The sequence below is a fragment of the Maudiozyma barnettii genome (genome assembly GCF_903064755.1).
Source record: "Maudiozyma barnettii strain CLIB 1767 genome assembly, contig: KABA2_02, whole genome shotgun sequence".
NCBI lineage: Eukaryota > Fungi > Ascomycota > Saccharomycetes > Saccharomycetales > Saccharomycetaceae > Maudiozyma > Maudiozyma barnettii.
The window spans coordinates 1,775,775-1,798,032 of NW_024545239.1; the positions used below are offsets into that span (position 1 = coordinate 1,775,775).

Genomic DNA, 22,258 nt, shown 5'->3' on the forward strand with positions numbered 1-22,258 from the left:
TTCATAAGTAATTATACAAACTCAAAACCAGCATGAGTTTATTATGCTCTTTTTTTCATATGGCTAACAACCATTTTTAAAGCTAACGGAAGATCTTCATCCGAATGTTCATCTTCCTTGTCGACATCAAATGCCGGATTCGCATCACCAAGTGTTTGTTGACGATTAATGGCAGATAATTCGTCTTGAAAGAAGGTTCCAGATGCCCATGAATTCAATCTCCCTCTAAAATTATTTGGTACAGTTTCACCTTGGTTAATTTTATGAGATGCGATCTTTGCAAGATTTACAGAAGGACGCCTGTTTTGTCTTGTACCTTCACCATTAAATGCAACAGGACCTTCGATAGAATCAATCGATGATCTAGCATCACTATTACTACTCAAAGAACTAGCCATCTCACGATTATGGGATTCGGTGTCAATAACTTCGTCAGGCGCAATAGAAGCACTACTATGTGATGAAGCAACATTCCTCATATTGACATTGAATTCTGGTTCTTTAATTCCGTTAACAAATTTATCGAATCCTGTAATAGCTTCTGCAGTCCAGTCTTCATAAAGTGGACGAGAGAGGAAACCATACTTAAATTCATTTACACCAACAAGAATTTTGGTTAAATTTAATAGTACTTCGATATATTCAATAATTTCTTCAAGGGCAGCACTGGATGCATTCCAAGATAAAAATTTCTCTCTTAGTAAGAATTCTTGTTGTAAATTTTCTCCATGACTAATTTCATTCATTTGTGATAAAGGTTCATCTACATTATTATATTTTATATTCCCAAATGGTACCCTATTCGATGTCTTAATCATAAATTCTTCTTCGTTATCGGAGTCGTCACTTTCATTTCTTTCACTTAGTACCGCTGGTGTCATACCTATTGATCCTGCATGTCTTGAATTAAATCTAGAAATTGCTCTAGAGTTGGATTTACTTGGATACCTTAGCTCTAAAGTAGATCTCACTTTATTGACCAGTCTTCTGTGCGCAATTCTTGCACTAGGGGAATACTGAGGAAGTGGAGTCTTGTTGATGAATGCCTCCTGCATTTCTCTCATCAAAGACGTAATACTACCAATCATTTGACGTCTATAAGGATACATTACATTGTTTAATTCTTCAATAATAGCACTACCATAGGTTTTTCTTAAAAGTGATGCTGTATCTAATCTCTCAATAATTTGTCTTTGAATGAAGATAACTTGGCTAAATATTTTTTCAAGTTCTGTAAACTCCCCTTTCAATCTAGGTTCCTGCCTTGTCAAACCGTTGTAGGCTTGAGCACGATCGAGAGCCTCTTTAGCTGATTTTGATACGAACACTATTTTTTTATAAGTTAATTCTGTTAAAGCTTCCTCGGTTCGTTCACCTTCTAATCCAGATGCATATAGGGAAACCATTTCAGATATACAACCACAAACAAACGATATTTCTTCATTTAATTGATCTCGCGCTTTAATAGGGAAAATAATGACTTGTACAATTAGAGCTATAGTACCACCATATCCGACTGCTAGACATCTCTTAGCAAAACTTACAGGAATAGCAGACGGTATTGTAGTTGGTAAGACGGCTGCCAAAATAACAACATAAATACTAATAATATGGATAATTGCTGCTTTAACATATGGAGTCCCTAATAAGAAATAAAATCCTGGAACTGCTCCAAATAATGTAATAACAGTCTCTAGATATGGATTGCTTTGGTTTTGCCCTGAGTAATAAGAGACAAGACCCCACAGTGCCCCGAACGCAACTCCTACTGTTCTCAGGAAGAACACCCAAAAGGTCCCACCAACTGAAGGTTCTAGACATAGAATACACACGAAACCGATCCAAGTACCACGATAATTAATGTACCAATGTCTTAGTCTAGGAACAAACATCGGAAAAGATGCCAACTGCAATGCAACTGCTACTTGAGTTCCAAAACGGAAATGGGCCTTATATTTCTTATAAAACATGTTACACCATGTCATACATGACCGTACACACGCAGTGGCACTGAACTGTTTACACGGTGCCTTGGTACTTGATGAACATTCACAAGATTGATTTGCCACAGGAAGAGTCAATTTACTGTTATTAATTTCGTCAACATGCTGATAATCCTTTTTATGCTGTTGCAGTAAATCTTCTTCTTGAATATTTGGACGCCTGGTTACCAATTCTGGTTGTTGTTCAAAATTATTACCATATATAACACCATTCAAGGCTTCACCCTCGGTAAATGACAATGAATTACCGATCATCCATTCTTTAAAAGAAGCAAAACTCGTCAAAAAATTAAACCATATTTTTTTCCCTCTTATGAAACCTTTCTTTTCTTGTGATATTCTATATTCATATATTTGTTGAATTTGTTTAGCAATTGAGGATACAGCAGATATGCATTCTTTAAAATTCATTAAAAACGATGATAAAATGAACATCTCGTCACTAGGATCAATAGCATTCTTATTGAATTTAAGTAATTGTTCTCTAAAGATTTCACTAAATCTTGTTGATGCATCTTCTAATAAAGCGATATTACTCTCAAAATCGAAATCTACCGGGATATCTTGCTTATTTTCCATTTTCTTAATACCTAAATTGTTAAATATAGTTGGGTAATAAGTATCTTTAACTTCAACGTCGTAAGCATATGCCAATGCAACATTAATCTTATACATAGTTTCACTTAATGTTTGGTGCAAATCATGTATCGGTACTTTTAATGTATCTAAAATTTGTAAGAATTTTGCCGAATCAGCATATGCAACTTCTTTATCAGGAGTTACATCCATAGAGACATCAACTAGACTTTCTGACCTACCTAGCACAATGAATTGTAATTGGCATGCATTAATGATACCATTTGTGAAAATAGACAAATCTTTAAACAAGGAGATAGGCTTTTCTAGACTATTTGGGGATACATATGAATATGATATTTCATATATACATTCTTGTAAGACTGCTTCACAGGTACTTAGATTTTTGGACATAGTTGCCTTGAATTTCAATAGTCGAGACAACGTAGTTATTGGTTTTGCATAAAGGTCGTTGTTCTCAGACAATTCACTATTATCATTACTCTTATCATCTTCACATGCGGAATGACTAACTGATACGAAAAAATTAATTGCAGCATCAATATCCTTATGTAATTCATTCATACTTTTAATAGCAGCTGTACCTAAATATGTACTACCAAACTCTGGAAACAATATTAAATTCCAAAATATAGACATTGCTATCCCCAAATAAAATGGTGTTGCAAACGAATTTGCGATGACCCCCGGAGACTCCGTTAAAGAGGCCATCAATGCGAAATGTGTTACCAAAAACAATGGGAACACTATACCAAAATAATGATGAGATACAGATCTCATCCATCCATGAAAGAATAACATTATAGTTTCAAAAATTGCCATAATAGCAAGTGCAGCTTCAAATCTTTTAAAATTCTGATGGTATTGTTCGACTTCGGTCAATTTATTCCAGGAATCTCCTACGCACTTTTGAGCTAAGAATCTACCAAAAATGGAATATGCCAGTCCAAATATCAGACCAGTTGTGCAATATATGGCACCTTGTATCGTACCACTGACTCTCCTCCCCGGATGAACTATTACAGAAATTAAGGGAAGCATCGCAGGTTCTGTACCCAAATGAGCTCTAACTTTCGGTATTAGAGTAAATATAAATGCAACGGTACTATTAACGGTAGATTTAAATATTCTTTGAGCCAAAACTCTATCACAAGGAAAGTAATATCTCCATAATCTAATAAATTCTTGGATCTGCTTCGGAAACCTGCCTATAATCTGTTCCCCCGTCATAATAATCCTGCTTTTTCAATCGCTAAAGATAATTCCTAATATATTGGACTAGTATAGATTAGTGGTTTAAGTTTTTTTTGGATTTTTAAAAAAAATAAACTATCTAGTTTCAAAATAACAGGATCTTGGCTTTATAATTGTTTTTATACTGAAGGAAATTGTTGTTCCTGCCAATATATATGGTATTCCACTACGGACAAAATTATAAAAGATAACAATAGAAGTAATAGTTGAGAGAACAATAAAGCTTTCGCACTATTGTATAGAGATTTGCAGGTAATTCCACCAAGGTATGTATCTTATGTAGGTGATTGACAGTCCTTATCGCTTGGTTATCTCTGTTTCCTTATTTGCTTATCTATTTCCATTATCATCATCAGCATCAGTTTGATGACGGAAAATTGTTTTGTTACTCCCTCGACAGGCTGACTATTTCAGTTTTCTCTCCCTGCTGTTCACCCCACGGATTTTGGTCGGCAGACTGTTTGAAGGGAAAAACGAAGAATTTTTCATGCCAAAGTGCATTCCGAGATGTGGGGAGGTTGGAACCGCCTGTATAACGAACGCTGAAGGAAGAATACTAGCATATAAAGAACAATTAGATTGAACAGAAACCATTACGAAATAAATAGATATTATAATAGTAAACTTGATCTTAAACGAGCATAAAGGTATAAGGGTATAAAAGTATAAAATTACATATTATCAATTTATACGACGAAAGGATAGCGCGGACAGCTATCTCTAGTAATTGTTATGGTTTTGGTTTTGTTTGTTACCTGAGATGTACATGTTGGCCATCGATGCAATAGTTGAACCAAGCCCACCTTGATCTTGATCTTGACCTTGGTTTTGGTTTTGGTTTTGGTTTTGGTTTTGGTTACTTAGATAAGAACTGGCCATGTTCGCCAACTTGGAGAATGAGCTCTCTTGTTGACCACCTTGTCCGTTATTTCCAGAATTGTTAGAGGAAGAACCATAATTGTTTCTGTTATCATTACCATAGCTATCATTGTTGCTAGACCCATATTGATTTTTCTTGTTGTCATTACCGTAAGAGTTATTGTTGTTTGAACTATATTTGTCATCATTGTTACCGTAGGAGTTAGAGTTATTGTTGGAACCATCGTTATCGTCATTGTTGCTGTAACTTGAATTCTTCTTAGAATCATAACTATCATTACCGTAAGAATTAGAATTCTTCTTAGATCCATAATTATCGGCATCATTCCCGTAAGAATTGGAATTATTCTTGGAACTGTAATCATTATCATTGTCACCATAGCTAGTGTTTTTCTTGGAACCATATTTATCATTGTCATTACCATAAGAACTAGAATTGTTGTTAGAACCATTGTTATTATCGTTATTGCCATAAGAGCTGGAATTTTTTTTAGACCCGTAACTGTCATTACCGTAAGAGCTGGAATTATCTTTGGATCCATAGTTATCATCCTTGTTGTCGTAACTGGAGTTCTTCTTAGACCCGTAATTGTCATCATCGTTACCGTAAGAGCTGGAATTTTTCTTAGAACCATAGTTGTTATCATCATTATCATTACCATAAGACGTAGAATTTTTTTTAGATCCATAACTAGAATTACCATAAGAATCAGATGTATTGTTATTACCATAAGTACTAGAGTTATTGTTACTGTTACCGTAGTTATTATTCTGTTGCTGATTTTGATTTTGGTTACTATTCTTATGACCTAAAAATGAGGAAGCTGCGGAGGCCAAAGAACCAAAGGAAGATTGACCTTGGCCTTGGGTTTGTCCCTGGCCTTGACTTTGACCATGACTACCAAAAAATTGCGAAGCTAAAGAAGCTAGACCACCGCTACTCATGGCACCATTACCACCACTATTGTTATTACCGTTCAACATTGACATAACAGAATTCAAATCAAATCCACTACCGTTATCATTTCTGTTGTTATTGTTGCTGTTATTACCTCCAGATAAAACAGTAGACAATAAAGCCAATTTACCTAATTGAGATTGACTGGAACCATTGTTATTAGAACTCAACGTACTCATGAACATATCACTGATACCACGTGAGTTAGAATCACCAGTTTGATTACCCATGATATAGTTAGCGATCTTCCCAATCAGAGATTCAATTGAAGACATTTGCTGATCGTTTGGATTAGACTTCACGGCATCAGTTAAAGAGGCTACAGCTTGACCATGATCACCTTGATTGAAGTAATTTTGAGCTTGAGAGATAAGTTGATTGATATCTGCCATTTTGAATTATAAGAAATAAATCGATACAAATTTTGCTTTGTTGTTCTGCTTTCATAAAAAATTCTGTCACTTAAGGAGAACAGATCAGACCGTATCGTTACGAGATACTTCGTTCCATTTATATAGTGGCCTATCGTTGATTCAACCACCAGCCAAAACTTCCCAACCCCTGTCTTGGCAGTTTCTTTGTCTCTCGCTTTTCTTCTTCGCATCCTTTGTAGTAACTAGAGGTAATAACGTAATGAACAATTTTTCCGAAATCATTCATCGTAGAGAAAATGAGACATTAACAAATATTCTGTGCAGAGAGTCGAAACAAGAAGTTTATTATTACAATGCAGTGACGTGGACATTACCGATAGAATTACATTATTGTTCTTAGTTACAAGTGTGTAAAAGAGCCTGTTCACTTATATTGCAAGTCGAATGTTATGTAGCAGTTTGTTTTAGAAGTATTGACCCAACGCGATTGAGCATCCGATATATTGAGCTTCAGAAAGAGACGAGACGAGCAAATGTCTTTACATATGTAAGTAGTAGTGCGTATTGCGAAGTGCACTAGTAGATTATGCCTATATAACGGAGCACAATTGTTAAAATTACGCTCAATCTAATACAATAAACATAGTCTTGTTCTTTGGTAACAACTGAATGGTGTGACTCTCCCCCAGGTAATTTGACAGTACGTACAAATTACGTGTAAACAGAGAAAGAATGGATTAGTCGGCGCTGCACTGAAAAATTAATTGTTTGTTAGTGTTGATATATGAAGGAAAACCTCATCACGACATACAACAACAACAACAATTTATTCTATATATTCTATCATACATAAGAAAGAGCATCGGATTCATTCATTTATCTCCATATAACATTATTCTAGTTTTTGCTTTTGTGTACTGTTAGGAATGCAATCGTTTCAGGATAAGATAGACTGTTTTATACAGATACCCAATATTGGTAGAGGTAAAATTAAATATATCGGACCAGTAGAGAATAAAAATGGTTATTTTGTTGGTGTTGATTTACTTGCAAACATTGGTAAAAACGATGGTTCATTCCTAGGGACAAGATATTTTTCAACAGAATATCCACAAAGTGGACTATTTATTCAATTTCCAAAAGTTGCTCATTTAGTAGAGCAAGCATCGAGAGTCGCGCTCGAGAGTGTACCTGTGACTAGAAATACCACTAGTGTAGTAAAAGAATCTCCTAGAAGGAATCTTGAGGGGCAGTTGCCTCCAGCTACCCCCAGGAGAAGTATGATGATGAAAAATAATATAAAGACAATGACAATCCCTGATCTGAGACCTCATCAAGAGATGATACCTGTGGTGGACCAACAGAATCATAATAATAACAACGATGATGACGATGATTCAATGGAAATAGATGCATTTTCTTCTTCTGTCATGGTAGATCAGCCACTGAGTCCGGAACAAAGACAGCATCAGCAACAAGAGCAGCAACAAGAGCAGCAACAAGAGCAGCAGCAAAAACAGCAGCAAGAGGATGCTGTTATGAAGTTAAACATTCAGCAGTCTATGAATACAATAGAACAACAGCGACAAACTATTGAGAAATATGAAGTCTTACTTAATGAACAAAGAGTAGTATTGGAAGAAATACAACCTATAATGGATGCATGTGAACAAAAATCACAACTATTGTTAGAAGAACGAAATAGATTGGAAGAACAAGTAACGTTACAACAATCTGCTCAACAGAAACAGCGTGCTGAGTTTATTCAAGAACAAGAACAATTGATGGCTGCTGTCGATAAATTGAATGAAGAAATTAAAGAAAATGAGATAAGGATGTCGCAAAATTCAACAGCTTCCGAATCAGTGACCACTGTTCTAACGAGTAATAATGACAATGAAGAGTTAGAACATCTTCGGAAGTATAAACAAGATATGACAACTGCAAAAGTTAAATGGGATAAAGAGAAAGAACAACTACGTATGCATAATGAATCTCTAAGTAAAGAATACAAAGAGTTAAATAAAGAATTGATGGCTATGAGTAATGATGCAGGTGCATCCAAACAAAACGAAGATTCTGATAAATTGATGAAACAGATTGACCGTTTAGAACAACAACTTTCTGATGCAAGGAAGCAAATCAAAGAATTGAAGGCAAGTAAGCATCAAGAAGAAGAGAGGTCTCAATACTGTGTGCTATGTGAAAAATCTGGTCATGATCAATTGCATTGTCCTTCTCAGTATGCTTCAACTTAATAAATAAACATATCAAAAGAAAAGGAATATAACCATACACCCCCTCTTTCCCTTCCCCACCATCTCCTGGACAATATACAAAAATATGTGATGACGATGACACATACAAATGTAAACATTATTTAGATACTTAATACTACCTCCCTCTGTAACCCAGTCTATCAAGTGGATTCATCTTTACTATGTAAAAATGAGACATCTACTCTTCCTTCTATGTTCGTATGGCAGCGCGGTCAGAGTGAAAAAATACGTTAAATTTTTAATGTAATTTATATTAATCTGTTTAATTAATATAATGAATGGAATTAGATTAAAACTAGCTGTAAAGCGATGAGTAGATATCATGAGTTGGCGGTTTCTTCTTTATCATTGATGGATATGACATGTGTGTCGGTAGTAGTCATTTCAATCGACTTGACTGATTCATGTATATAAGGTCTTTGTCTATTTGTATTACGTACAGTGGAGATCTTGCACTTTGTTCGTTGTGAATTTTTTGACTCTGCCGTCGGCCCAATGCGGTAACTATTACCTGATAAGACACAAACTTCCCAATACGAATGCGCTGCTGATGACTCAGTTCTCGCACAAAATTACTTCACAGTGAGATAATCTTGCTGAATAATGAATAATTCAGAAATTTCACTTTCGAGGTGTATGTAGTAAAAGAGGGAGAGCAATACCTTGAACTGTTTTGATGGAACTACGAAATTCATGATGTCTTCTCTCACAGTCCACATTCCTATATATATATAAACATACTTCATCTATATCTTACTGTGATTTGATCCTTTCCCAAAATATTTATTTGTTCTATTTAGAGAGCGTTTATTCTTATATCCATATATCTATTTTCCAATTAACTGCATCGTATCATATATCTTTAACTATACAAACACATACACGATTATTTAATTGATTATGACTTTCCCTATCACTCCATTGTTTGGTAATGATTACCAAACTACTTTGAATACTAAGCCATTTTTAAGACTTGCAGGTGATATTGCACTTGATGCCTCTGCTTTCAAGAATGATGTAGATGTTCTTACTGCGGTTAAATTTTTATTAGACGGTATTGCTAGAACTGTCTCTTTAGTACTAACTGGCGACAAACAGTTCAACGAGGATCAATTGATCAATTTGTTAAACAACGGTGTATCTAGTTTATTCACCAACAAAACTGTGTCTTATGATTCTATCCCAAGTACTAGAGTGTTAGAAATTCCAGCTAATATTACATTGACTAAGCAAATCACTTTGCAATCCTTCACTAAAATATTTTTATCTCAAGTGAAGACTGATAGAAAAGATGGTCTATACACTACTCTGGTGGTAGATGACAATGAACGTTGTCTAGGCCTAGTCTACTCTTCTATTGAATCTATTACACAAGCTATTGCTAAGCAAGTTGGTGTATATTACTCTCGTTCTAGAGGCGAAATCTGGGAGAAAGGTTTAACCTCGGGTAACACTCAATCTTTGCTAGCAGTTGACATCGATTGTGATGCAGATGCACTAAAATTCACTGTATCTCAAGTTGGAACTGGTTTCTGTCACAATGGTACTAAAACCTGTTTCGGTGATCTTGCTTATGGTTTAACTGGTTTAGAACATACTCTAAGTGATAGAAAAGTTAATGCTGTAGAAGGTTCATATACACAAAGATTGTTTAAAGATGAGACTCTATTAAACGCCAAAATCAAGGAAGAAGCAGAGGAATTAACCGAAGCTACCACTAAGGATGAATTGGCTTGGGAAGCCGCTGATCTCTTCTATTTTGCAATGGTTCGTCTTGTTGCAAATGGCGTTAGTTTAGCTGACGTTGAAAGAAACTTAGGTATGAAAAACTTAAAGATTACCAGGAGAAAGGGTGATGCAAAGGAGAAATTTTTGGCTAATGACACTAAGACCACAGATAACACTGAAGAACCAGCTTCCAAGAAGGCTAAACTTGAAAGAACTTTATGTTCTAATGATAAAATATATTTAGATGTTGTGCAATCTACAGATCTCGAAGGTGTCACCAAGGCTGTCACAAGACCTATTCAAAAGACATCACAAATCATGAACTTAGTTAATCCAATTATTGAAAACGTTAGAAATATAGGTGATAAAGCCCTTATTGAATACACCAAAAAATTCGATGGTGTCGATTTGAAGACTCCAGTATTAGAGGCACCATTCCCAGAAGAATATTTAGAAGGTCTAACCGAAGAGATGAAGGAATCACTTGATCTATCCATAGAAAATGTACGTAAATTCCATGCAGCACAATTACAGAAGAAACCATTGGTGGTTACCACTCAACCTGGTGTCGTTTGTTCTAGATTCCCTAGAGCCATCGAGAAAGTTGGTCTATATATCCCAGGTGGTACTGCTGTCCTACCAAGTACTGCCCTAATGTTAGGTGTTCCAGCTCAAGTTGCTGGTTGTAAAGAAATTGTCTTCGCCTCTCCACCACGTAAATCAGATGGTAGAGTCTCACCAGAAGTTGTCTATGTCGCTATGAAATGTGGTGCCTCTAAGATCGTCTTGGCTGGTGGTGCTCAAGCTGTTGCTGCTATGGCCTATGGTACGGAATCTGTTCCAAAGGTTGACAAGATCTTAGGTCCAGGTAATCAATTTGTTACAGCTGCCAAGATGTACATCCAAAATGATACTCAAGCTCTATGTTCTATTGATATGCCAGCTGGTCCAAGTGAAGTTCTTGTGATTGCTGATGAAGATGCCGATGTCGATTTCGTTGCTTCTGATTTATTATCTCAAGCTGAACATGGTGTAGACTCTCAAGTTATTTTGGTTGGTGTAAGTTTATCTTCAAAGAAGGTTCAACAAATCCAAGAAGCCGTCCACGAACAAGCTTTAGCTTTGCCAAGAGTCGATATTGTGCGTCAATGTATTGCTCACAGTACTATCATATTATGTGATAACTATACAGAAGCCTTCGACATGTCTAATAAGTATGCTCCTGAACATTTGATTTTACAAATTAACGAAGCAGACAGATACGTTCCATTAGTAGACAATGCCGGTTCGATATTTGTTGGTTCATACACTCCAGAATCCTGTGGTGATTACTCTAGTGGTACTAACCATACTTTACCTACATATGGTTATGCAAGACAATACAGTGGTGCTAACACAGCCACATTCCAGAAATTCATTACTGCCCAACAAGTTACATCTGAAGGTTTGGACAATATTGGTAAGGCTGTTATGTGTATTGCTAAGGTTGAAGGTTTGGATGGTCACAGAAATGCTGTGAAAATCAGAATGAGTAAGCTGGGTTTGATATCAAAGGATTTCGTGTAGACGACAATAACCCCCTGTATAAAATTTATAATGTGTATTGCTTTTGCAAACAAACTAATGTATTGCTTCTAATATTACTTTAATGACTTTAAAATTAAGAATAGTTTAGATAATATATATATTGTTGTTCAAATATAGTTATGAAATCTGTTACATCTTATTATGTTAACAACTTCGACATTTTTGAGACTCGAGACGTTTTCGGACTTAACCTCGCCTTGGACAATAACGAAATTTTAGACAATTCGAAAAAGAAGAGGAAGGTTAAAAGTTATTTAAAGAGATTATAGCAAATGTAACATGGATAATTAAAAGATAGCAAACATATACAAACATCCAGCAAAGATACGCATTAATATTTTATACTTTATGAATATCCAGGTCACTTATAAACAAATCGAGGGGTTAACTCGTATCGTAATGAGAAGGGCAGCCTCCCACAGTGCTCAGACTAAAGACGCATTATTACCTCCTTTAATGTTGTATAGAAGAATTCTTAGAGCCCATAGGGTATTGCCAGAGGTTCAAAGATCAATAGGTGACAAGTATGTGAAGAATGAGTTCAACCTTCATAAGGATATCGATAACCCACTACATATTGTAGCGTTCCTGACAAGCTGGCAGGACTATCTACACATGATTACTAATGGTCAGTGGCAAGAAGGCACTTTATCAAAGAGTTCTTTGGAGAAGATGTCACCTGAACAAGTAGGGCAGTTATATGAATTGATGAAGGAAACGGAACGTGTCCTATCCGGTAAACCAGAAGATGCCAAAGACAAGAAGCAATAAAAAAGGAGCAAAACGAGTAGCTGACAAAACATGACATAACATATTCATAATAACATGTAAATAAGAATATATATACATAAGTAAGACAAATTAATTGATCCATATATTTGATATCTGTTATCAATATCAATTTCTGATTACATTTGATTCGAGTATAATAACCTAGGCTCCTGTAAAACCCTGATCGCTGTAGACGAATATCAAATTTTCTGTGAGAAAACAAAATTTCAAGAAAATGAGTCTGTTCCCGCCATTCGATTCAATGAGCAAAAGAGATAAAATACACTAAATATTTCAAGAGTATACAAAGTCTACAAGACATTTTAGTTTTTAACAAACTACAGATGAGGTAGCTAAGCCTAAACATTTTGGTAGATATGTCAGATACAGAGCAGAAATCCAAAAAGATAACGTCTATGAATAATGGGTTTATCGTTCTCCCATTCAAACTACCATCATTTGATGTTTTACAATCAAAACGTAGTTGCTATCACTATATATTTGCTAAGAAGCATGATTCAAACAACGAAAATGAACAAAACTGTCTGTTTATAATGAACCTTCCTTTGTTAACAAATTTAGAGAGTATTAAAAGCATAACAAGTCAGATCTGTGAAAAATATGACACTGTCTCTCACATAGAAAACCTAATGTACAACGATGAATTTGGTTTAAACGAAGTAGACTTATCTGTGTTGACATCAGATTTAATGGCAGAGAGCCAGGATAAAATAGAAAAGAGATTTACTCCAAGAAATACTGCATTAGTCAAATTTATCGATAAATCAAGTTTAAGCAATTGTTTAAATGCTTTAAAGAAATATTCAACATCTTCAAAATCTGATTTATTAGAATGGAAATATAATACCCCAAGTATTGAAACATTTATCAATTTTTATAAACCGCTAGATATAGATTATTTGAAAGAGGATGTTCATACACATTTGTCATTATTCGAACAACGAGAACAACAGGCACAAGATGACGTTCAAAGTTCGATTGTTGACGAAGATGGTTTCACACTTGTTGTTGGTAAAAACACAAAGAACTTAAACTCTATAAGGAAGAAGATATTGAACAGAAATCCTTTGTTAAAAAATGATTCTGAAGGTGTTTCTAAGCCAACGACTGCAGTGGATAAGAAGGCAAAGCAAGATTTCTATAGGTTCCAAGTTAGAGAACGTAAGAAGCAAGAAATTAATCAACTTCTAAGTAAGTTTAAGGAAGATCAAGAAAGAATTAAAGTCATGAAAGAAAAGAGAAAGTTCAACCCTTATAAGAATAGTCTATAAATATAGATTATTACCTCAGATATTTCATCCATATTTTTGTATAGCATAATAGAACATAATTGTAATTTAACAAAAAAATAAAAAGTGAAATATATATAGATATATATATGTGCTTAAGAGTAAAATTTTCATGAATTAGTTAAATAATATTGTTTATATATTTTATTTCTACATGAAGGTTGTTGCTATTTTTTGTGGGAATATGTGTTACAATCTACCACCAGGGGTGGCGGAGTATTCCAGCGGATTAGTAGTATTAAAACCACCGCTAGATTGGGTAGGATTATTATGGGGATATGATGATGCATCTACGTTGTTTCCATTTACCATCAGTTCCTCAAAGTCGCCCCTTCGTCTTAACATAATAGATGGATGTAGTCCTTGTTGTTTTAAGGATTTAAATATTGTCACAGGTGTTTCATCCAATTCTAACGGTCTCTCTTGATCACCATAACAAATCACAAGTACATATTGTCTCCAATCTTGATCATTTAGTCCATGTCTCTTCATCGCATTTTTCAAGATCTTTTCACATGAATCTTCCTTTGAGGCTCTTAATTGTTTCAAAGGTTCGTTGGATGATGATCCAGATTGCCCTTGTTCGACATTTGTGCTAGAATGAGTCGCTACCAATTTTGGTTTTTGATTAGAACCTAGTCCTAATTGGGATTGTGTATTTATAGACATTGAACTATTACTATGATTCCTTAATTGAGGTGGTTGAAATGACTGAGTTGTGGGACTCCTAGTTGTAGGACTTTGAGCAATAGGACTTAAGCTTTTACCTGACATCGTATTTTTTCGAGACAAATTTGGTGTAATATTCCCAGTAAATGTAGGTTGTGTTTTGGGGACTTCATAGAACTCAGTATTTGAGCCATCTGACCCATGCCTTGATGGTATAGCAGATCTAGTCTTTACGATATCTAATATTTCTGACCTCAATTTAGAATATTGAGTAGAATAATCCTGTAATCGTTGTGATAATGATGTACATAAATTCTTCAATACTATAGTCATATTTTCTTCCTTTTCTGCCAAATTTCTATTCAGAGATGTTTCATAACTGATAGAATTATTATCCTTTAGTTTATTTAAAGAAAGTCTCAATTTTATAGTATCTTGTAATGATCCATCGCATAATTCTTTACAATCTTCAAAGGATAGATCATTAAGCACATCGCCATTTATATTATTTAACCGTATATTTGAAACCAAAGAATGATCTTCAGTAATGTTTAATAATGGGATAAACCAGTTAATAACTTCGTCCACAGACCATAATTCATAGTTTGCTCTGTTGATAGTTGTCTCAAAAGAAGGTAACACCTGCGTATGGTAAATCTCAGTGGTAGATTGTTCGCTGTGGCTTTCTAGTACAGTAGCAACCGGGGTCTCAATCTGTTCTTCTTCTGTAAGGTTTGTTGAAGTCATTTGGAAATGAAGTTGAAGACGAAGAAGTAGAGAATATAGAGAAAAGTGTTACAAGTATAATTCTCGTGAGGTTCCAAAATAATACAAACAGAAAAAACACGATGTAATATAGTAATCAATGATTGGGTTGCTTGTTTTTTTGATTTTTGTTATTCTTCTCTGGAAACAAATTTATAACTCTTGAGAAATGGGAAGTAATATGAAGGAAAAGACGTACTTTTTAGAAGAAAAGTACAAGGATAGCTATCGATCCCAATTCGCAGATGGTTAACGTCCTATTAGATCTTCAAAAGTATGTTTGTGGCACGCCGTCTCTCGATGTTTCCTCTACATATAGCGTGCATCATTATAAATATATATCTTGGGTTGACGATATTAGCCTGAGAGGTCCCCTCTCTTTCTCTCTCTTTTACTGTACCTCTCGTTTTAGCGTTGCGAAAATCTATATATACATGTGTTTCTAAGAAGCAACTGCAGGGCATCAGCTTCCTAAAAGCGTAATTGGAGGGCCCGGATGGGGAAAGATCATTTCCTAATTAGTAGACAGTATGGGATACCCTAACATGGAGATCGTTCCTCTCATGAATTTGAATAGGATAAGGGTGTTTCTACCATTGGACATCTACATGATAGAAACTCATTTACAACTGAGAAACCATACATTAGTGATGTATATTGATGTTGCTTGATGAGTTTTGTTTCAGTGGCAGTTACTGAAATGAACAGAATACTTCCCGGTTCAAGTGTTATTAGAATAGCTGTTACTTGCACCAGATCAAAATACCAACTGGCAAACAGATTCCAAAGAAGATCACTATCATATACATCTCACTTATATAAAATGGTATCGAACCAAGAAGGTTGGAATCCAAATTTGACTCCAGAACAACTAAATGTATTAAAAGATAAAGGTACAGAAAGACCTGGGACAGGTATATATCTAAGTGTCAAAGAGAAAGGTGTATATCATTGTGCAAACTGTGATGCTCCGATATATAGGAGCGAAACTAAATTTGACTCCTCGTGTGGATGGCCAGCCTTTAATCAGGAGATATCAAACGATGCCTTGACATATCATGTAGATAGCACATTAGGAATGGAACGTACTGAAATATGTTGTTCCAAATGTGGAGGACACATGGGTCATGTATTTAAAGGAGAAGGTTGGGATAAACTCCTTGGTTTGCCGAAGGATGAAAGACATTGTGTGAACAGTTTGTCTCTTAATTTCAAAAAAGATTGAAAGAAAGAAAAAAATAATGCTTAACCATTCTTCTCTGTCTTCAAGTTTATATTGTTACTAATACATAGTTTATATAGATATTATTTAATATTATCTGTTTGTTTGTTTTTACTTTTATAATTTATTATTGTCAGCAAATGGGTTGTTGGCTGCCATTGAAAACCCTCCATCACTATTATCTGATTGGTAAATATTACCACTATCATAGTCGTTGTCATCATCATAACGTTTTGAACGTCTGTTATTGTTGTAACTCTCTTCATCCTCTGTATCTGAATACGCACCATCATCGGCAGAGTCATTCTCAGATTCTTCCCAACTCTTTTCATCATATAGGGTCAGTGCATTGACCAATTCATCATTAGCATGGATCAAACTACCTAAGAAATCACCTTCAGTGATCAATTGTAAATATCTTAACACTTTTCTTCTAATATTTCTGGCTTTGACAAAACTTTCCGTGGCATTCTTATCTAACATAGCATTTTGTTCATCTGGAAGCATGATCAATGCATTCTGTAATGCTGTAGAGGCCGCTAGGGCATCACTAATCAAATTTTTAATCTTGGGGGTTTCTTTCTTCATATTAATTGTTGGAATTCTATAGAGTCTATCTGGATTATTAACTACTTGTGAGGATTCACCAAAGATCGAATTATCAGCAGTATCATTCATGAAGTTACGTCTTCCGGCATTACTGCCACCTCTACCACGTCTACCAGGCCTATTTGTAGGAGCATTGTAGCGATCCATACTACGACTATCATCACTGCTGTTAGAGCTATTACGATCATAAGTATTTGAACGGGAGGTACCAAAATTATCATTCGATGTATTTGGATCATTCTTGGTACGATCATAGGATTGTTTAATTTTTATAGTCATATCGTATAACCCCATATAACAATTAGTATCTCTTAACCCGTTAGTCACTATGTATTCATTCCATGATATAGCATATTGAGCACCTTTCTTACTCAATTTACTAGAGTACTGTCTTTTCATCAACCCTTGTTTGTCATTGAGTTGGCTACAGATAGTGTTCATAGAGTCTAATAGTTTAAAATCATTGTACATCACTGATAATTTGATGCCTTGAGAAATAAGAAGATCCATAATATCAAAGGATCTCGATATTTGAGTCTTGTCACCATATTTGAATTTCTTACGTAAAGTCCTTGCTGCTTCCAATTGATTCTCATTGTACTGATATTTGTCTCTAGTTCTGATCAAATCGACTAGAGTTCCAATCTCAACCTCTAGATCGTGGTTCTTAGATTTCGTTAGACGATTCAGAGTCTCTGTGATGGAGGTATGTGGATGGTCGCTCCCTAAGAAACCCATTGTGTTGTATTTATCTCTGTATAATTTTGCTTTATTATCTTTATTGTTTCGAAAAAGGTAGTGTTCACAATTCAGAAAAGAAAAACTAATTAATATCTATTTAAGTCTTTTAAATCAAGAGTTGTTTACGACTTTTTTTAATTAAGATTATCTTGAAATTGATGGTGTTGTCTCGTCTATTGTTATCTCTCTCTCCCCTTACACATTCGTTAACCTCACGAAGTGCCCGAAGGGGTTTAACCTCGTTTCCTACTGTACACACCTTAAGGAATATTTATATTTTCTGTACGGTACGGTGCATTGGCATAGCATTCTTAGCTGTGGTCCTTTTCATTTCCTCCGCGCAGTCATTTTTATTATTATTGTTATTGTTTCTATCTGTGCCCTTCGCGCTTCAGCGGTGAATTACACTCGTGGATGATAGGTATTCTGACCACCTCCAGTTTAGCTTACCACAACTTTTGCTTGAAGTCCTTAACTTTTAGGGACCATCAGGGAGGTTGTGGTGTGATTGTGAGGAGCATTACTTTATTCACGGTGGAAGTTTTGGGTTCATAACAGTAAATATTCAACAAAATAAGGACAGAAATCGTCTCAACCGAATTCGATTACAGATTGACTTACATTATAAATGTGGTTTATCTCCACACCATAGACTTCCAATTCAGTAACGGCTATGATTTAACTATAATAAAATATGATAGAGCTTTCATTTCAGGTTTAGTCTTTTTGTAATCGTAACCGTTATCATTTAGAACGAAGTGAAATGGGTTAGGGTTTAGATATGAACATAAACCCTAAAAAAGGTTTACGAAATTCGTTCTTAGTAATCTCTCTCGACATGAGCTATGGCCGAACACCACAATTTGTAGATTCCTTACTAATTTACAAGGTAAAGGGGTGGAAAGCATAGGAAGAGGGGGCCGTGTGTTTACTACTACGAATGTAGTAAGGGTGTCTGGAGATAGTGGGACAGAGAGAAACACACAAAATTGATTATGACTACCAACAACTTCGAATAGAAGTCGATGTACAAACATTCTAATGCATTAAAATGAAAATCTTATTCGTGTTATAAATCCTAGATTACTTTTTTGTTTCTCTCTTGATTAGTAAGAAATTTTATAACCAAAGCACATATATATACCTATAAGAATAACGCTTCTTTTGTGTTTTATATTGAAAAATATTTCAAACTGTTTGCATTAACTTTAACTAAGAGATCAGTATCTCTACTAAGAAACAATCTCAACTCAACTACAATCAATTCCAGGATGGTGTCTCAACAAACTATCAACAAGGTCAAAGAAATGATCAACGAAAAGGAAGTCTTTATCGCTTCAAAATCTTACTGTCCATATTGCAAGAAAGCTAAGAGTACTCTTTTCAAAGATTACAAAGTCCCTGAAAGTAAAGCGTTGGTCCTAGAATTAGATGAAATGACCGACGGTAGAGACATTCAAGATGCTTTGTATGAAATCACTGGTCAAACTTCTGTGCCAAACATCTTCATTGATGGTGCTCAAGTTGGTGGTAATGACGACTTACAAGTATTGAATAAAAGCGGTAAACTAGATCAAATGCTACAGAAGGTTGTTAACTGATTTTCTTGAAAATAATGAAGATGAGTTCTTTCAAGTGAGTAGAATTAATTTGCTAATTAAACAAAAAATGATATAATTTAAAGCTGTCAAACTTTATCGTGTTGGACGGCTCTCCAAATTTGAGTTCCATCGACCGACGCACAAAAAAAAATGAAAAATTATTTTTTTTTTTCAAAATTTGCAAAGCTCATCGACAAAGAAATCTTGCTTCAATCTGTTTGGAGGTCGCAGCTCTTCTACTAGAACTTTTATACCTCCTTCTATTTTGCTAGGTTCTGATATCTTTTTTTTCATCTTCGTTATATAATACTACTATTATTCTTTTTCTAATTCTATATCACTTTAAACACTCTTTATATTATTGTTCAATTCAAATATTAAGTCTACATACATTTATAATCTAATCAATTTAGTAATAAATTAATCTTTAAGGAATTTAGAATAGAGATCTCATAAACTTTATTATACCCAATCCTCCTTGATACACAAAGGATCAGAAATAAGAAAGAAAATCTTAATATATTTTTACAATAACAAACTTTCTTTTTTACTGTTTTAGTTGTTTTTGAATCGACATCAGGTATATCTCTATTTCACGTACGTCTATTTCATTTTAACATTATCGTTGAAGCTAAAAAATCACACAGATTGTTCCAAAGAAAATAATTCATAATGTCTGTATCTGTTGAAAATACTGAATTAACAAATTCCACTGCCGCTGCTACTTCAGAAGCCCCAGCTGCCCCAGCTGTTGCTGCTGTCCCCACACCAATATCTGGCCCAGTAGCTCCAGCTCCAGCTAAAGAAGAACAAACTTTCAGTTTAGCCCCAGCTCCTTTGCCAGCTAACTCTCCATGGAAACCTGTCTCTAACGACATCCCAGTGACAAATATTAATTTAGATGATCTGGAATCTAATAGAAAAAAGACAAGAACTCCTGTTTCATCTACCTCTACTAAATGGGTTCCAATGAAGGCATCCATTACTGTCTCTTCTGTTAACAGAAAGAACGCTAACGGAAAGAAAAAGTCCTCTCATGGAAATAACAATAACACACAAAAGAGCAATGCTAACGGCAGTGCTTCTAGTAATGCATCCAGAAAGAAGAAAAGCCATCACTCTCACGGTCATCCTCACTCTGGCGAAAAGGATAGTAATAACTCTTCTCAACCAACTTCTAATGATGATTCTTCTGTTGCCCCTGCCTCAGAGGATAAGTCATCAGAAACTACCTCAGACGCTACCCAAGCCACCCAATCAAATGAACAAAAGAAACAACAAACTCATAGACATCAATCTCAAAGAAGAAGACACTACAACAACACTAACAAGAATGGACAAGGTAATACCAATGGTCAACATAATACATTCAACCGCAACAACGGACAAGGAAACAACAGATACAACCGTCACCATCAACACAACGGCCAACATGACCACTATAGTCATAGCCATCAACAACAACAACAGATGGTTCAATTACAATCCAACTTTTATGCTGCACAACCTGTAATGATGGCTGTTAACAACATTGCTAGACAGTTAGAATATTATTTAAGTAACGACAACTTGATAAACGACACTTATTTGAGATCAAAATTTTCCAAGGACGGTTACGTTCCATTGACCTTATTGGCTCAATTTTATAGAGTTGTTAACATGTCCTTTGGAGGTGATGTTAATATTATCCTAGCTGCCATTAGAGAAGTGGTTTTCAATGAAAGTGCTACTGTTGATATTGCCAGGGGTAACTTATTAGTTGGTGGACAAGAGGATCCAAAAGAAGGTGAAAGTGAAGTTGTCCATCCAATCGAACCTTCTCAATTAGATAATTACTTTATCCGTTCTCACGACTGGGAGAAATGGATCTCAACTGAATTTGGTAGCGAAATTGAAATCGAGAAAGTTTTAACTGGTAACGACATGGATGAGTTTATGATGAAGATCATTCAAGTTCCAACTCAATCAACTGTCGTACCACCAGTTTCAACCGACTCTTCGACTAATGAACAACCAACTGAAACTGCTGAAGCAACTACTGAAGAGAAGGCTGATGGTAATGTTGAAGAAAATTCTGCTTAATCTTGAGACCTACTAGCATGAAGTAGAGATGTGTTAGATTTTTTTGTTTATTTTTTTTTTTAAACAGCATATCTACCTGCTTCTCATAACTTTTCATTTTTTTGTTTCTCTCTTTACTTGCATTATCACGAAATAAATATCATTTTGAAATTTAAATAATATTTGTTATTCGTTTTTACTTTTATTTTATTATTATTATTTCAGTCAACTCGTACATTGAAAAGTAGGTTGTTAGTGTTATAACTATCTAGAAGAGGGTAAGTTGTGACTGTATAACGTTTGGCAGATGAAACAAGTTTCGATTCTATATCCTACTACATGGGGTAGTAAATCCAATTTGTGCTGTAAAACAATACAGCCTTACCAAAATGTCGATAAAGTCCCTCTTCTCCTGGATATCAAACAATAATTTTTATATTTTTTTGTTATTGTTCTCATTAAACGATTAGGGCTTTGCTCTTTCTCCACCACTGTACATTACTTTTAAAAACCACTTAATTATATACATATATGTCTAAATAACTACCTTTAAACTCATAATTAATTACACTTAATCAGTATATACTTTGGATTATATTTAATATCAAATAACGATTGTTGATATATATATAATTTGAAACATCTGGTTACTAAACCTATTTTGGACATTCCACAGAAGCAAATTTGATGAGTCATTGTAAAACTATGTCTCGACTTGAATTTAATATGTAAATGGTATTAGAATTGTATATATTCGTGTATTTTACGTTAATTCAGCTATGATTACAATTGCTATCATAGAAGAACTCCATCGCACCATATATGCGACCACATGCAGGAACGGGGGGAA

The 22,258-nt window shown here is 34.9% G+C and overlaps 11 protein-coding genes across 11 annotated transcripts; 7 read left to right on the forward strand and 4 right to left on the reverse strand.

The window, feature by feature from the left end:
* Positions 1 to 41: 41 nt before the first annotated feature.
* KABA2_02S16830 (uncharacterized protein) lies at positions 42 to 3,830 on the reverse strand (the record flags this gene model as incomplete). The annotated part of the gene is made up of 1 exon (XM_041549428.1): positions 42 to 3,830. One exon carries the CDS (start codon positions 3,828 to 3,830, stop codon positions 42 to 44), a length of 3,789 nt encoding a protein of 1,262 aa, XP_041405362.1.
* A 744-nt stretch (positions 3,831 to 4,574) lies between these two features.
* On the reverse strand, positions 4,575 to 6,083 carry RNQ1 (prion domain-containing protein RNQ1; the record flags this gene model as incomplete). Its single annotated transcript, XM_041549429.1, has 1 exon — positions 4,575 to 6,083. One exon carries the CDS (start codon positions 6,081 to 6,083, stop codon positions 4,575 to 4,577), a length of 1,509 nt encoding a protein of 502 aa, XP_041405363.1.
* Positions 6,084 to 6,991: 908 nt separating this feature from the next.
* On the forward strand, positions 6,992 to 8,323 carry BIK1 (Bik1p; the record flags this gene model as incomplete). The annotated part of the gene is made up of 1 exon (XM_041549430.1): positions 6,992 to 8,323. The coding sequence occupies one exon, from the start codon at positions 6,992 to 6,994 to the stop codon at positions 8,321 to 8,323; it is 1,332 nt and encodes a 443-aa protein (XP_041405364.1).
* Positions 8,324 to 9,244: 921 nt separating this feature from the next.
* HIS4 (trifunctional histidinol dehydrogenase/phosphoribosyl-AMP cyclohydrolase/phosphoribosyl-ATP diphosphatase) lies at positions 9,245 to 11,638 on the forward strand (the record flags this gene model as incomplete). Its single annotated transcript, XM_041549431.1, has 1 exon — positions 9,245 to 11,638. The coding sequence occupies one exon, from the start codon at positions 9,245 to 9,247 to the stop codon at positions 11,636 to 11,638; it is 2,394 nt and encodes a 797-aa protein (XP_041405365.1).
* A 369-nt stretch (positions 11,639 to 12,007) lies between these two features.
* SDH7 (Sdh7p) lies at positions 12,008 to 12,430 on the forward strand (the record flags this gene model as incomplete). The annotated part of the gene is made up of 1 exon (XM_041549432.1): positions 12,008 to 12,430. The coding sequence occupies one exon, from the start codon at positions 12,008 to 12,010 to the stop codon at positions 12,428 to 12,430; it is 423 nt and encodes a 140-aa protein (XP_041405366.1).
* Positions 12,431 to 12,807: 377 nt separating this feature from the next.
* RRP7 (Rrp7p) lies at positions 12,808 to 13,722 on the forward strand (the record flags this gene model as incomplete). The annotated part of the gene is made up of 1 exon (XM_041549433.1): positions 12,808 to 13,722. One exon carries the CDS (start codon positions 12,808 to 12,810, stop codon positions 13,720 to 13,722), a length of 915 nt encoding a protein of 304 aa, XP_041405367.1.
* A 207-nt stretch (positions 13,723 to 13,929) lies between these two features.
* On the reverse strand, positions 13,930 to 15,156 carry STE50 (Ste50p; the record flags this gene model as incomplete). The annotated part of the gene is made up of 1 exon (XM_041549434.1): positions 13,930 to 15,156. The coding sequence occupies one exon, from the start codon at positions 15,154 to 15,156 to the stop codon at positions 13,930 to 13,932; it is 1,227 nt and encodes a 408-aa protein (XP_041405368.1).
* Positions 15,157 to 15,844: 688 nt separating this feature from the next.
* Positions 15,845 to 16,399, forward strand: MXR2 (peptide-methionine (R)-S-oxide reductase; the record flags this gene model as incomplete). The annotated part of the gene is made up of 1 exon (XM_041549435.1): positions 15,845 to 16,399. The coding sequence occupies one exon, from the start codon at positions 15,845 to 15,847 to the stop codon at positions 16,397 to 16,399; it is 555 nt and encodes a 184-aa protein (XP_041405369.1).
* A 114-nt stretch (positions 16,400 to 16,513) lies between these two features.
* LSB5 (Lsb5p) lies at positions 16,514 to 17,743 on the reverse strand (the record flags this gene model as incomplete). The annotated part of the gene is made up of 1 exon (XM_041549436.1): positions 16,514 to 17,743. One exon carries the CDS (start codon positions 17,741 to 17,743, stop codon positions 16,514 to 16,516), a length of 1,230 nt encoding a protein of 409 aa, XP_041405370.1.
* A 1,274-nt stretch (positions 17,744 to 19,017) lies between these two features.
* Positions 19,018 to 19,347, forward strand: GRX1 (dithiol glutaredoxin GRX1; the record flags this gene model as incomplete). The annotated part of the gene is made up of 1 exon (XM_041549437.1): positions 19,018 to 19,347. One exon carries the CDS (start codon positions 19,018 to 19,020, stop codon positions 19,345 to 19,347), a length of 330 nt encoding a protein of 109 aa, XP_041405371.1.
* Positions 19,348 to 20,019: 672 nt separating this feature from the next.
* Positions 20,020 to 21,429, forward strand: SRO9 (Sro9p; the record flags this gene model as incomplete). The annotated part of the gene is made up of 1 exon (XM_041549438.1): positions 20,020 to 21,429. One exon carries the CDS (start codon positions 20,020 to 20,022, stop codon positions 21,427 to 21,429), a length of 1,410 nt encoding a protein of 469 aa, XP_041405372.1.
* Positions 21,430 to 22,258: the final 829 nt, after the last annotated feature.